Here is a 13,005-nt window from a genome sequence, read left to right on the forward strand (position 1 = left end):
CCTGCAGTCTATCTGTCGGTTAGAGTCGGAAGTGAGCAGAAGGGAAAGGAGTAAGGAGAGATCAATGTCTGCATCTGCTAGTATCTGCACTCGGATATTGTGAGCCACTTGTGGGGGTTCCGAGGCGATGGCGTTTGAAGGGATGGACATTGGTGTGGATGTGAAGTACGAATATTGTGATTTCGCTTGGAGGAGAGTATTGTAGGGGGCTGGAGGCAGAGCTGAGTTTGGCCAAGCGTTTGCCTGGGCTGCAAAACCTGAGCTGGAAGGAGTAGGCTGAGTGAGAGGGACTGAGTGAGGAGGCCACGGGCGGAAGGGAGGGGCTGTGGGGCTGTGTGTGGCTGCCCGTGCGGCCATGCAAACATTTGTGTTACAGCTGGATCCTCGCTGGGCCTTGCGTAAGTGGAATCCGGGGCACGGCCCTGGCTTGCAGGTGGCCTAGCGCCGCTGTTTGATGATCTTCGGGAGCTGGTGTTAGAGCTGGAGGAATGAGGAGGAGTCCGGCGAGGCGTAATTGTAAGTTTGCCACGCTTTTTTGTTACCTTTGGGGCTGGGGTGATTTTGGGAGAGAGGTTGGTTGGTTTAAGATATTTGTATAAATCGTATAACTCTGCTTTAGTGAACTTGCGTGGGGCCTGGATGTCGGAGTTGGTCAGCGCCTGCCCCAGACTCGCCACGGTCCATTTCTCTATGGGCGGAAATGCGGGCCTGGAAGACCAATAGGACGAAGCCGGGGAATCGGCCGGTATTCTCGCCAGAGAAGGTGAATGTGAGCCGAAAGCCGCCCGCGAGAAGGAGGCTGGGGCTCGGTTGCGTTGCGTTGCTGCGCGGGAAAGCAGTATTCCTGGAGCCGGCTGGCTGTGGTGATTCGACCGAGGGAGAGATGGAATCGTCTCCCGATGAAGAAAAGTCATGATGAGACATGGTTAGACGAGCGAACCAGATGCTGATAGACCGTCAAATGAGTGGAGGTATGTCAGCTGTATTTATATCTGTGAGTTGATTGACTTGAGTGCGTGCCACTTGTGTTTAATTAGGCTAAGCATCTGACGTGCTCCTCCCGAACTTTGTTAATAAAACATAATTTATAAACATAAGAGCAAAACAGACTTGTATTTTGATTAGTGGTGTTTTTTTCCCTTTTGTGCCGTCTATATCTCTCTATTTTCTGCCTTCCTTACAGGGTCAGTATGTTGCTGTGCCCTCTGTTGCCCTTGCCTTTCTGCTGCTGAGAATTTAATTTACCTGTAATTCAATTTCTTTAGCCTGTAATGATAAAACAAATGTATCATTTACAGTAAAATGACCCAGAATCTAAAATAAACACAATAATAATGCTAAATACTTAAATGTGATTGAGAACATTTGATTCTGTTACTCATTGTCAACTCTGTTGTCATTAAACTTTTTAAACCACTAACAGAGATGAAATTTTCCACCATTTTGTGCTTTAGTTCAAGATGCTAACCCTCAAACCAGATACCACATGGCATGTCTAAAACAGAATTTTATGGATTTCCATCATATTATTGTTTTTAAAAAGTGAATGAGAGATTCACTGCAAAATCACAATAACAGATTTGACAAATAATTGATCTACTTTTGGTGTATCTTTTGGTGTATGTATATACATTTTGTACAAATTAATGAGAATAAAGAATAAAGATATACATCAATGCCTTCCAAAAATTGCTATAAAGAAGTGACATCACTTGGTGCAAGTCACATGTTTTTTCTATGAATGCTTTAAAGATTTTTATGCCTTTTTATAACTCAGGTAACAGAGTTGACCAGAACGTAAGGACAGACACAAAATGTATTTTTTTTTATTAATGAAATTACAAATATTACAAAAATTTGATATTTTATGCAATTGTTTATGTAACTTAAGAGTAAACACAAAAATATGAAAATTAGACTTCATTATTTCATGATAATTCAAGCTGATTGTATGAACCAGGAGGGAAAGACAGTTGGCAGTCGTTTAGTTATTATTATCAAGACAAAATGTCCCTTAATATGCATAAAAGCATAGTTTTGGTGATAGCTTAAAGGTCCTATTAAATCAAAATTGTTTTTTTGGGTGTTAGTATCAATATGTTAGTCTTAACTTAAGGTTATCTATAAGCCAGTGTGCTCCAAAACAGTGACAAAATTATAATTTATATAAACATTCAAAGTTTGCAAATTCGTCACTTCCGCCAAAACGGCTCAACTATTTTTTTTGACTCGCATCCTACTTAATTTTGTCATCAAACTTTCTGTCCAATCAAATGCTCTCTAGAACGCGAAGCCCCCGCCCTCTACACTATAAATAGAGGCAGAAGCGCAGCTTATTTATTTATATATATATATATATATATAAATAAAATTTTCAGCTAGAAAAACCTGTGTAAATGTATTGTTATTGTTCCCTTTCTGGTGTTGTGATTATTGATAAGACAAAACAGAGTTTTAACTAAGAAAAACTTGTGTGAGTGCTATTCTTTTTCTTGTATTGTAAATATTGACACTTGACAATAAACAATTTGTTTTTTGAGAAGAAATGAATACATTTTTATTGATCCTATTCCATAACAAAGGGACAATTTCATTAACTCCTTAATGGCTGAATTTTTTTATAATTAAATAAAAACAAAGTAAATACAGGAAAAAATCTCAAAATATTACAAAAAGAAAAAGGCTGGAATAAAATAAAATATTAAAAATGAATAAATAAAAGATATAAGTGACTGATATAAAAATAAATAAGAGTAAGTAAAATAAAATAAATAAAATAAATCAGTTTGATTTTTTTGAGCTAGAAAGGATTTGTCACAAATGTGACAACAGGGGACAAGGGGTTAAAAAAGTAATGACTAATTACCCCAGTACACATAAGCAGGTCATGCTGATTTTACAACATTCATGTATTTGGAGCACAACTCCAGCCTTCCATCATCAAAGTCATCGACAACTTTTGGCAACATGTGGGTGAAATAGAAGGAGTGTAGCCTTGAGATATGTCCCTCAACAAAGGTTTGGTTGTAGGGCACGTTGAGCTGCAGACATTCAGTGTTACTCCAAATCACCAAGCAGGCTTGCCGTAGCCCTGTGCAGTGCATGCCCAGTTGCACCTGCATGTAATATCCCTTTGGCCCATTGAAGGACAGATGGAAGTCCCCTGTGGGCATGCGTTTGATCTCACTGCTTTTAGCAGCAAGTGCTTCAGTAAGGGACTGGTTTTTGACTAAGACAGGGCACTTGATCTCCAGTAGTGTGTCTCTGTTCATGACACCATCCGGACTCGCAGCAAGCCATAGCTCACTCGGGCAAACCACCAAACCTTTCACATCGATGTCATGACCTTGGTCTTGCAGGTATTGCCGTGCTCTTCGCCCTCTGCTCCTTGCCGGGTTGCCACGTTACCGTGAAAGGTAGGATGGAGGTGTTCAGACAAGAATTTGTCTGGTGCTGTGGTAGCCCGAACTGGCACATTCTTGGCTGTGCTTGCTGTTATCCGTACCCGTCGCATGTCATGCCACAGTTGTTCCTTGCTCTGTTCTTTTGTGTGCTGCTCAATGTACATAAATTGGGTTGTGGTCATGTCAATGTATGTGGTGTAGAATGCCCTACATTTCTCACATTCAAGTTGTGTGTTGTGATCACCGTGATGTAGGGGCAGTGGAGCTTTTGATGTCTCGGCAGACTGAGCAGGGAGGCTGGTGTTAAAAGTGAGCTGCATTAGTCCACTGCCAGGTGCAGTAAAAAGTGCCACTATTGGTGTGGAGAGACAGTAATTTTGCCATTCTTCCAGTGTCTCATGGACTTTTACCTTGCGACTAGGTGTAGAGACTATGCTGGAGGAGGATGCCTGTGATGCTGGTTGGTATAGATTATTTCTGCTGTGTCTTCGGAAAGACACATATCTGATTTTTTGCTGCCCAGTATTGCTTTTTGTCCCGGCATTCCAGCAATTCTGCACATCAGTGCAGGCAAGCCCTGTCTTCCCTTGCCTCACAGCATTTTCTACCTGCAGACAGATAGAAACAAAATCACACACTTTTTAAATAATGGTGTAAGAGCCACATGGGGATTAGTTCATCTGAAAGAATAATTTTGTAAAAATAATAAGAACATATTTCATGAAAATTCATAAGAAATTTTTCGGTTTAAAATGCATATTTAGTAATGTTTAGATCTGATTATATTTAATTATTGTGAGCTTCCAATCAGATCGCACTACGTCATAACGCAAGCGATTGGATGTATTTAGTTTCAGTTTGAAGTTAGAGACGTTGGAAGCAACACAGTTTTTTGACCGTGCGTACCATGTCTATGTAACAGTTTTGTTTTATGTTTTTGAAGTAAACAATGCAAAAAGAAGATCGTGGTTTGCTTGTGTTTCAAATACTGGTTACAATTTGACTGACTTCAAAAGGTGGTACAGAAGAATTAGACGTAAATAGGTGCCACTGCCACTAAAAATGGTTTGAGCACCACAGCACAATTGACTTCTTTTAGAGACAACAAAGCACTGTCAAACACCTCCGCATTCTGCGCTCACTGTAAACACCTTGCTGTTGTCTTAAAAGTAACTCTAAAAGTAAAAGTAACTCTCAATGTATGCAAAGTGTCTCTCTTCCTATAAGCGCCGATCAACGAGCATTTTAAATGCTAGGCAGGCAGGCTGGGATTACTTTTTATTTTTATTACTCTTCGTGTTCTGTTATAGATTAACACATGGATACATACAAACATCTTAATACAAGCATAAGATGGGCTAACGTACCTTCCAAAGCACGGCGGCTGCATGGCTACAGGAACGTCCGGGTCCGGCGATACAGGTACAGCCTGCAGTCTCCACATCTCCCGTCTTGGTAACCAAAACCCAGGCGTTATGCGCTGAATTGTTAACGGACTGGCTTGGTTGAACATCGGCCTTGAGGTAAATTAAACTGCCCATATCGTGTAAAAGTACACAGCCCACTTTGTCGGAATGGAGGTACTGAAACGCATCTGAGCTTTTCAGGTTATTAATTGCATTCCCATCCACCGCCATGGAATCAATAAAATAAGAAAAGATCTTGGATGTTGTGATGCTGGGCCATATCGACATGTTGTCCGCCCATGATGTTACCTTACTTGGATGCGTAATGGTCAAAACACCATTTTTAACAAGAGTTTCGGTCGAATGTTGCCATTCCAAAGCCATTTTTACACCACTACTCAGCCTGCGCCGGAAGTTCTTGGCAGAAACAGGAAGTAAACCGGAAGTGCCCGGGAAACTTGTCTATAGAATGAGGGAACGAGACATTGCTATGGGAAATACATTTTCCTGGAATACTACTGAAGTCTTATTGAATCACACCAGTGAAAAAAAGAGTTTTTTTTATTACAATTAGCCTAACTTAATCAACCAATGCAAGTGTTTTAGAGGTTGTTGTGATGAGAAATCAGCTCCGTACATTAGACATATTAAATATATTAGATTTAAGTTGTGCCATTTTAGCCTAGACATCCTGACAAATAGACAGAAAACATGTATTAGTAAAACGAAAGGCAACATTATTTTATTTAGATCCCCAAAATGGCTGTAAATTGCTTTGACATAATGTTACATCCGGGTTTCCCCGGTACGGGGAATCACAAGAGATGACGTATATGACAGGGCGTGGTTTCTGACGTAACGTTTTGACGTGGGCGTGACTGTTTTGGTATGGGCGTGGCTTGTGATGTCACACTTGGATATGGGCGGGGTTGGATGTCCACCGCTGGCTGCAGCGAGCCCTACTTGGACCAGCCTGCAGCCATACAAATGTCCTAAATAGACATGTCATTTGCCCAGGCCCAGGAGGACGCGAGTCAGCGGGTTGAGTGGGCCCGAACCCCTATCGGACATTCTGTGCCCTTAGAGCTGTAAGCCAAACCAATTACATCGATGATCCAGTGTGACAGCCTTTGCTTGTACACAGGCAGTACTTTTGTGCGTCCACCAAAACATACAAATAGCTGCCCTGAGAGTCTGAACTGTCTAGAGCACTCGATATAAGTGCGCACTGCATGTACAGGGCACAGCAGCAGTGTGTTAAGCGGCTCCGTCCCGGTCGGTGTTTCGGGGCGGAAAGCAAATAGTGTTATTACCTGCGCTTTAAATGGAGTCGAAAGCACTTTAGGCATATAACCTTTTCTAGGCTTCAAGGTGAGTCTGCAATCAACTGGCCCGAATTCAATACACGAGTGGTCAATTGAAAGCACCTGCAGGTCTCCAACTTGCTTAACAGAGGCCAGCGCGAGCAGGAGAGCTGTCTTGAGAGAGAGCGCTCGCAAGCTCGCTGATTGTATGGGCTCGAACGGGGGTCATTTTAGCCTTACAACAGTGAAATTGCTGTAAATACAGACTAAAAAAAAATTAAATATTCAAGCCTGTAGCTGTACACAACTGTAGCTGTATAACTTTACAACAGCAACACTGCTTTAACAAAAACAACAAAAAATAAAACAATATAAAATAAAAGCAAGATTAATTTGACAATCGCGCTGATGTCAAACACAGTGTGGTCTGTAAAGTGCTGCTTCAAATCAAACAAATACTGTGTTTTGTTAGGAGACACACAGCGGTTGTTCTGGGGCTTTATATGTAAAATTTTTGTTTACACAATGACCCTGGACCACAAAACAGGTCTTAAGGCGCTGGGGTATATTTGTAGCACTAGCCAAAAATATATTGTATGGGTCAAAATTATAATTTTTTTATTTTATGCCAAAAAACAATAGGACATTAAGTAAAGATTGTTCCATGAAGATATTTTGTAAATTTCCTATTGTAAGTATATCAAAACTTAATTTTTGATTAGGATTATGCATTGCTAAGAACTTCATTTGGACAACTTTATATATGATTTTCTCAGTATTTTGGGATTTTTTTTTTCTTCTTTGCTCCCTCAGATTCCAGATTTTCAAATAGTTGAAAATCTCAGGCAAATATTGTCCGATCCTAACAAACCATACATCAATGGAAAACGTATTTATTCGAAATCTCAATGTACCCTTATGACTGGTTTTGTGATCCAGGGTAACAATTGAGCAAAATCAATACAATATTGTGTCTAATACTGTATATACCAGATTAACTTATTATTGAATTGTTGTAAATAAGTATCTCATTTGCAACTGGTGAGTGTTCAAAAAATGCTGGTAAATCAATTCACATAACCCTAAGAGTTATTACTAAAGGTTGCCAAAAAAGTGAAACATTGTGACATGTCACAAAAAGTTACATTTTAGAGAAGAAAATAAAATTACCCACTGACTTTCAAAGCTGCTACATAGTAATGAGGACCTTAAATGTAGTGGAGTTAAAGTCATGAGTTTCCAGAAAAAGCGTTTGCTAATGGTAAATGTGAGTAAAGTACAGATACTCCAAAAGTGTACTTAAGTACAATACTCAAGTAAATGTACTTCATTACTGTGCACCTCTGATTATTAATATATCGTCTGCTGATCAGACATGAGTCACAGACTCGAAGCTTCCGGGTGTTTGTGCTTCAAGCTGCCCAAAACAACAGCTGTATGAAACAATACACACGCCCTTCACTGATGCTCATTACGTTATATTCACTTTCAAACGGTTTCTGAAACACACAGAGGACGATTATAATCTTTTATCAACTTTTCCACTTAAACAAGGCATTAGATTTACACGCGGCTTTGTTCCGTCGCTGATGCTCGCCTTGAGTTTGATCTGACCGGGGCACAACAAACATTTCTTCTTCGCGTATTTCAGTCTCCAAAGAAAGCCAAGAGCCTCTGCTTGGTGTTCGCTTGTTTTTTACTGCGTCAAACTGTTTTAATACTTGAGTTTACCCTTCAGTGTAGGAGAAGAAAACACAAGCGCGAGGAGCTCGCAGACACAGAGCGGCCGGTTGAGTCTATAAGGTTCTCATGTGTTGTTTAAGAGCGCAGCGCTGCTGGTGTGACACTCATCTTTGAACTCAGTGTTTGAAAGACTGTGAATCCGCTCGTATCAATGGCAGAAACCGCTCCAGCCCCGGCTCCTGCCGCCCCGCCGGCCAAAGCGCCCAAGAAGAAGTCCGCTGCTAAAGCCAAGAAAGCAGGTCCAGGCGTCGCTGATCTGATCGTCAAAGCCGTGTCCGCGTCCAAGGAGAGGAGCGGCGTGTCCCTCGCTGCGCTGAAGAAAGCTCTCGCCGCCGGCGGCTACGACGTGGAGAAGAACAACTCCCGCGTCAAGCTCGCCATCAAGAGCCTGGTGACTAAAGGCACCCTGCTGCAGGTCAAAGGGACCGGCGCCTCCGGCTCCTTCAAGATCAACAAGCAGCAAGCCGAGACCAAGAAGAAGCCGGCCAAGAAAGCGGCTCCTAAAGCGAAGAAGCCCGCGGCCAAGAAACCCGCTGCTGCCAAGAAACCCAAGAGCGCAGCGGTAAAGAAGCCCGCCGCTAAGAAATCGCCCAAGAAGGCCAAGAAACCCTCCGCTGCAGCCGCCAAGAAGGCGACGAAGAGCCCCAAGAAGGCAAAGAAGCCGGCAGCGCCCAAGAAAGCAGCCAAGAGCCCCAAAAAAGCCAAGACTGCCAAACCCAAGGCGGCAAAGCCTAAAGCTGCCAAGCCTAAAAGGGCAGCTCCCAAGAAGAGATAAATATCTACTGTTTTATTTCCCAACGGCTCTTTTCAGAGCCACCCACTAACTCTAAAGAAAGAGCCTGTTTGACTATTATGATATATTATTGTCTGCATCTGAGTTTACCTCAAGTCGCAATGTTATATGTTGACTGAATATATATAAGGAAAAGTTATTTATGTTTGTTGATATGAACAGCTTTAATGGATCATTAATTAGGTTTAAAAACAATATTAATGCTCTTTTGCATTGACTTTTATTTATTTTTTATTTTTTAAAAAGGTTTTATAAACTTCCTCCCCTTTTTTATATCAACCCCCATCACAATTGTTCTCAGCTTAGTCTAAAATGCAGCACAATCCAACATTATGAAGCTGCAGGCCCGGAGGCCAACTGCACGCTCAGACCTGCACTGCAATCCCAGAACTATCGTTTTTTCAGACAGTCCCTCCTGCTGTTTGGATGAACATTTGTTTTGTAGTGGCGTGTACAGTAAAAATTTCCAACATTATAAAACTACTAGCAAGTAGCAACATCAGACACGTGAGTAAGGTTATTCATTTTTTTAAAGCGATTCCTGAAAATTACCAGGTTTTATGGCATAAATCAATGTGACATCTTATTACACCAACAAACGAATAGCCTATTTTAGTATTTAATGATAGTTTAGATAGATAGTTCGACAAAATAAGCCATGATTTTTTTCTTCTCCCCAGTTATTTTCAAACACATGGTGTGTAACCTATTATTGCTAGCTTAGTCAGTGTTTGATTTGATCAAAGTTTCGAAAGATAGCATTATTTTATAATATTTACAGCTTGCTCTAATTTTCTGTGTTATTGTACCATTCTGGGATCCTTAATATGTTTTCTAACAAAATAAAAAACATTAAAGTAAAAATGTTAAAATAAAATGTATAATATATAATAAAATTATTATTTGTAACATATTTTAGTACTATGTAGGTCTACTGTACGTATTACTGTATTAATTATTATTTCATACTAATATTACTACTACATATACTATTAGTAGTAGTAGTATGTGTAAGAAAAATAATATTGCACATTCTTTTTATTGTACTTTACAAATCTCACGTGCTACCACAGACAATAATAGTAACACAATAAGTGTAACAATTAGGAATAAGTTCTGTAATAATTACAAATAAGATCTTTGGAATAAAATGCCGCCTTGAGTTTATTTTCATCAAAATATAAAGTAATCTGCGTAGAATTGACAATATGAGCTCTGTTGGGTTGTCTAAATAATTTGCGTGTGACTTGTGTATTTTTTCCCAGATGGTTTATTTGTACAGGCCATCATTCATGGCCTTTGCGAGCTGCAGGGCTTGTCTTGGCAGGAGGCTGAAGAGGTGTTCCTCCAGGGCCCCATTTATTACTCAAGGTATGTTTTAAATTTCTGTTTGTACAAAAACTGTTGGATTTTTGTGTTACACAACATTTCTGACAACAGCATTTATCTTTTCTTTTAGTGAAGTTGAGGAATTTGACAGAAGAATTGCTCGAGAAATGAAAAATCTCCCCAACAAGAATGTAAAGCATTTATTTGACGTTGTTTATTTTTATTTTAACCTGTGCTGATCAGCTGGCCCCCATCTTCACACAGATCTTCAACAGTTCACTGGAGCTGTGCGAAGTCCCTTCATGCTTCAAACACTTCACCATCATCCCCGTCCCAAAGAAACCCAAAATTACTGGACTTAATGACTACAGACCTGTGGCCCTAACGTCTGTGGCCATGAAATAATTTGAAAGACTGGTTTTGGCTTATCTGAAGGACATCACTGGACCCTTACTGGACCCCCTGCAGTTTGCCTACAGAGCAAACAGGTCTGTGGATGATGCTGTCAACATGGGACTGCACTTCATCCTGCAGCATCTGGACAGACCAGGGCCCGGTTGCATGAAAACCCTTAAGTAACGGTATTCCTGAAGGGGAAAAGATCCCTGAGGCAAGGGATTTCCTTAAGAGAGTTGCAACAAACGTCTTAACCGTCACCCTTACCTAAGTGTTTATATTAAGCGTTTCACTATAGTTTCTGGCAGCGCACGGCAACGCGAGCTGCGGTTGCCAAAGTTACTCTTCCATATCGCACTATAAACATAACGGACCGCAAAAATAACCTTACAAATACAGCTATAAAATATTTTTGGCGTTATGGAGAGTAATAAAATTACAGAAAACAAAAAACGTAAACCCAACTGGACTGAGGACGAAAAGGCCATTCTTTTAGAAGAATACGGTAAAAGAAAAAACACCCTGAAAAGTCGATATAACCCATCTATCACTCATTTACACAAGACGAAAGCCTGGCAGGAGATAACGGAAAAAATCAGTTCAAGAAAACTTGCTGTCAAGCGCACAGTAGAAGAAGTCATGAAGAAGTATGAAAACGTAGTTGTGAGCTCAAGAAAAGAAATAAACAACTATACAAAAGAATCTGGAAAAACCGGTGAGTTACAAGTTACATTTCAATTGATACGTGACTGGATATATTGTGTAAAAAAAGTAGCGCGCCTGGTGTAATACAGTTTAACAAATTGTGTTGTATAAAGGAGGAGGGCCTCCACCACAGGACCTGTCCGAGACAGCAAAATTGGTACAAGACATACTTGGGAAGGATTCTCCAACCATAGTCGGTATTGCTGGCGTTCCTCAAAGCAGTTTGGGAGTCAGGTAAAATAACAGATGACACTAATGCAGTTTGTTAAATGTTTTTTGCTTTCAAATATGGTCTGTTTTGTAGTATACAGAGTTGGGTATGTACTAAAATAATAATAATAACAACAACATATTTTTCTTTTTTCAGCATAATCCCCCCAAACTGGGAACATTTTCCAGGAGCGACAAACCCTACTCCTAGCCATCCATCTGCGAGGTTAGCGACAGCTATAGGTTATTAATGACATCTGTGTTGCATTTGATAACAAATAAAAGAGTAAAACAATGTTTTATAATTTGTTAATATTAGGTTAATTAAGTTTTTTTTTTTTCAGACATTCATCTGAGGAGAAAGGATTGGGAAGAGTTACATCAGGGCTTGCTGAACTTCAGCGAGAAGTTCTTTTGCTGCAGAAGAGGAAAGCAGAGTTGGAAATTTCAAAATTAGAAATGGAAAAGGAAAACCTGAATATGCAGAACATAATACTCCAACACAAAATTAACAAACTTGCTCAAGAGGGATTAATAGCTTTACAGCCAATAAGTGAACCATAACACAAACCTTAATCTTTTATTCAAATGATTTGTAATATACAGAAATACATACATACTAGCCTACATAAATATTAATTTTCTCTATATAATAATCCAGTTTGAATTGCTTATTGTAAATGTTTCAATGTCTGTTTTTTAATCTATAAATAAAAATGTAGTTTCATATTTTGAAGTCTGTTTACATTTACTTTGTTTTGCTATTAACTTATACATATATTTAATTTATACAGCATCTAATCTGGAACTTTATATACAGTTTATTGTAACATATTCAGCCCACTTTATGAAAAAAATGTTTGCACGAGCATGTCTCGGGTAGTATGTCCCTCCATTGCATCCTCCGCATCTTGATTTGACTGCTCTGCTTCATCGGGGTCAGCATGTTCATCCACGAGCACACCAAAGTCTTTTGATATGTTAAAGAGGATGACACATGCAATGATGACTCTCCCTGCTTTTGTTGGTTCCAGACGTAGCTCTCTGTGAAGACAGTGAAATCTCCTTTTAAGCTGGCCAATCGTCCTTTCAATGATTACTCTAGTTTTTGTTAGAGCAGTGTTGTCGTTCCTGCAATATATATATATATATATATATATATATATATATATATATATATATATATATATATATATATAAACGAAAGATGACTAAAAATACACAAAAAATTATGGCCAATAAGTTACATTAGCCTACTTTAACTCGTTAAAATAAATTAACCATTTTTAAAGTTATTCACGTTAAGTTATAGTCCTACAAATATTTCACTACTTTTATTGATTTATCTAAATAGCTTAAATATGTTATTTAAATAAATTTTACCTGCGCAGCTCCTACTGGATTTCCATCTATCACTCCGCAAACGCGTGGGAAACCAGCAACTGCAAAAAAAAACGCTCCGCTAATACGTCCTGCTCATCTCTGGAAGGAAATTTGACATATGTGTCAATTCGGCGACACAGGGCTAAGGCCACTCGATGGACAGCTCTGCAGACAGTGGATTTGTGGACTCTGAAAACATCGCCAATGACAGACTGAAAAGTACCGCAAGCAAAAACCTTAAAGCAATAAAAGCAGTGCTGGGAGTGCACGACTTCGTCGGGTTTGGTGTTCAAGGTCAGGCTCAAGCGTTGCGGTGAGATGAAGGATTGACT

At 39.7% G+C, this 13,005-nt stretch overlaps 1 protein-coding gene across 1 annotated transcript; it reads left to right on the plus strand.

Moving 5' to 3' along the window:
- Window positions 1-8,008: 8,008 nt before the first annotated feature.
- Window positions 8,009-8,632, plus strand: LOC306866680 (histone H1.5-like; the record flags this gene model as incomplete). Its single annotated transcript, XM_079411962.1, has 1 exon — window positions 8,009-8,632. One exon carries the CDS (start codon window positions 8,009-8,011, stop codon window positions 8,630-8,632), a length of 624 nt encoding a protein of 207 aa, XP_079268088.1.
- Between the last annotated feature and the right edge of the window lie 4,373 nt (window positions 8,633-13,005).

The sequence above is a fragment of the Barbus barbus genome (genome assembly GCF_936440315.1).
Source record: "Barbus barbus genome assembly, chromosome: 48".
NCBI lineage: Eukaryota > Metazoa > Chordata > Actinopteri > Cypriniformes > Cyprinidae > Barbus > Barbus barbus.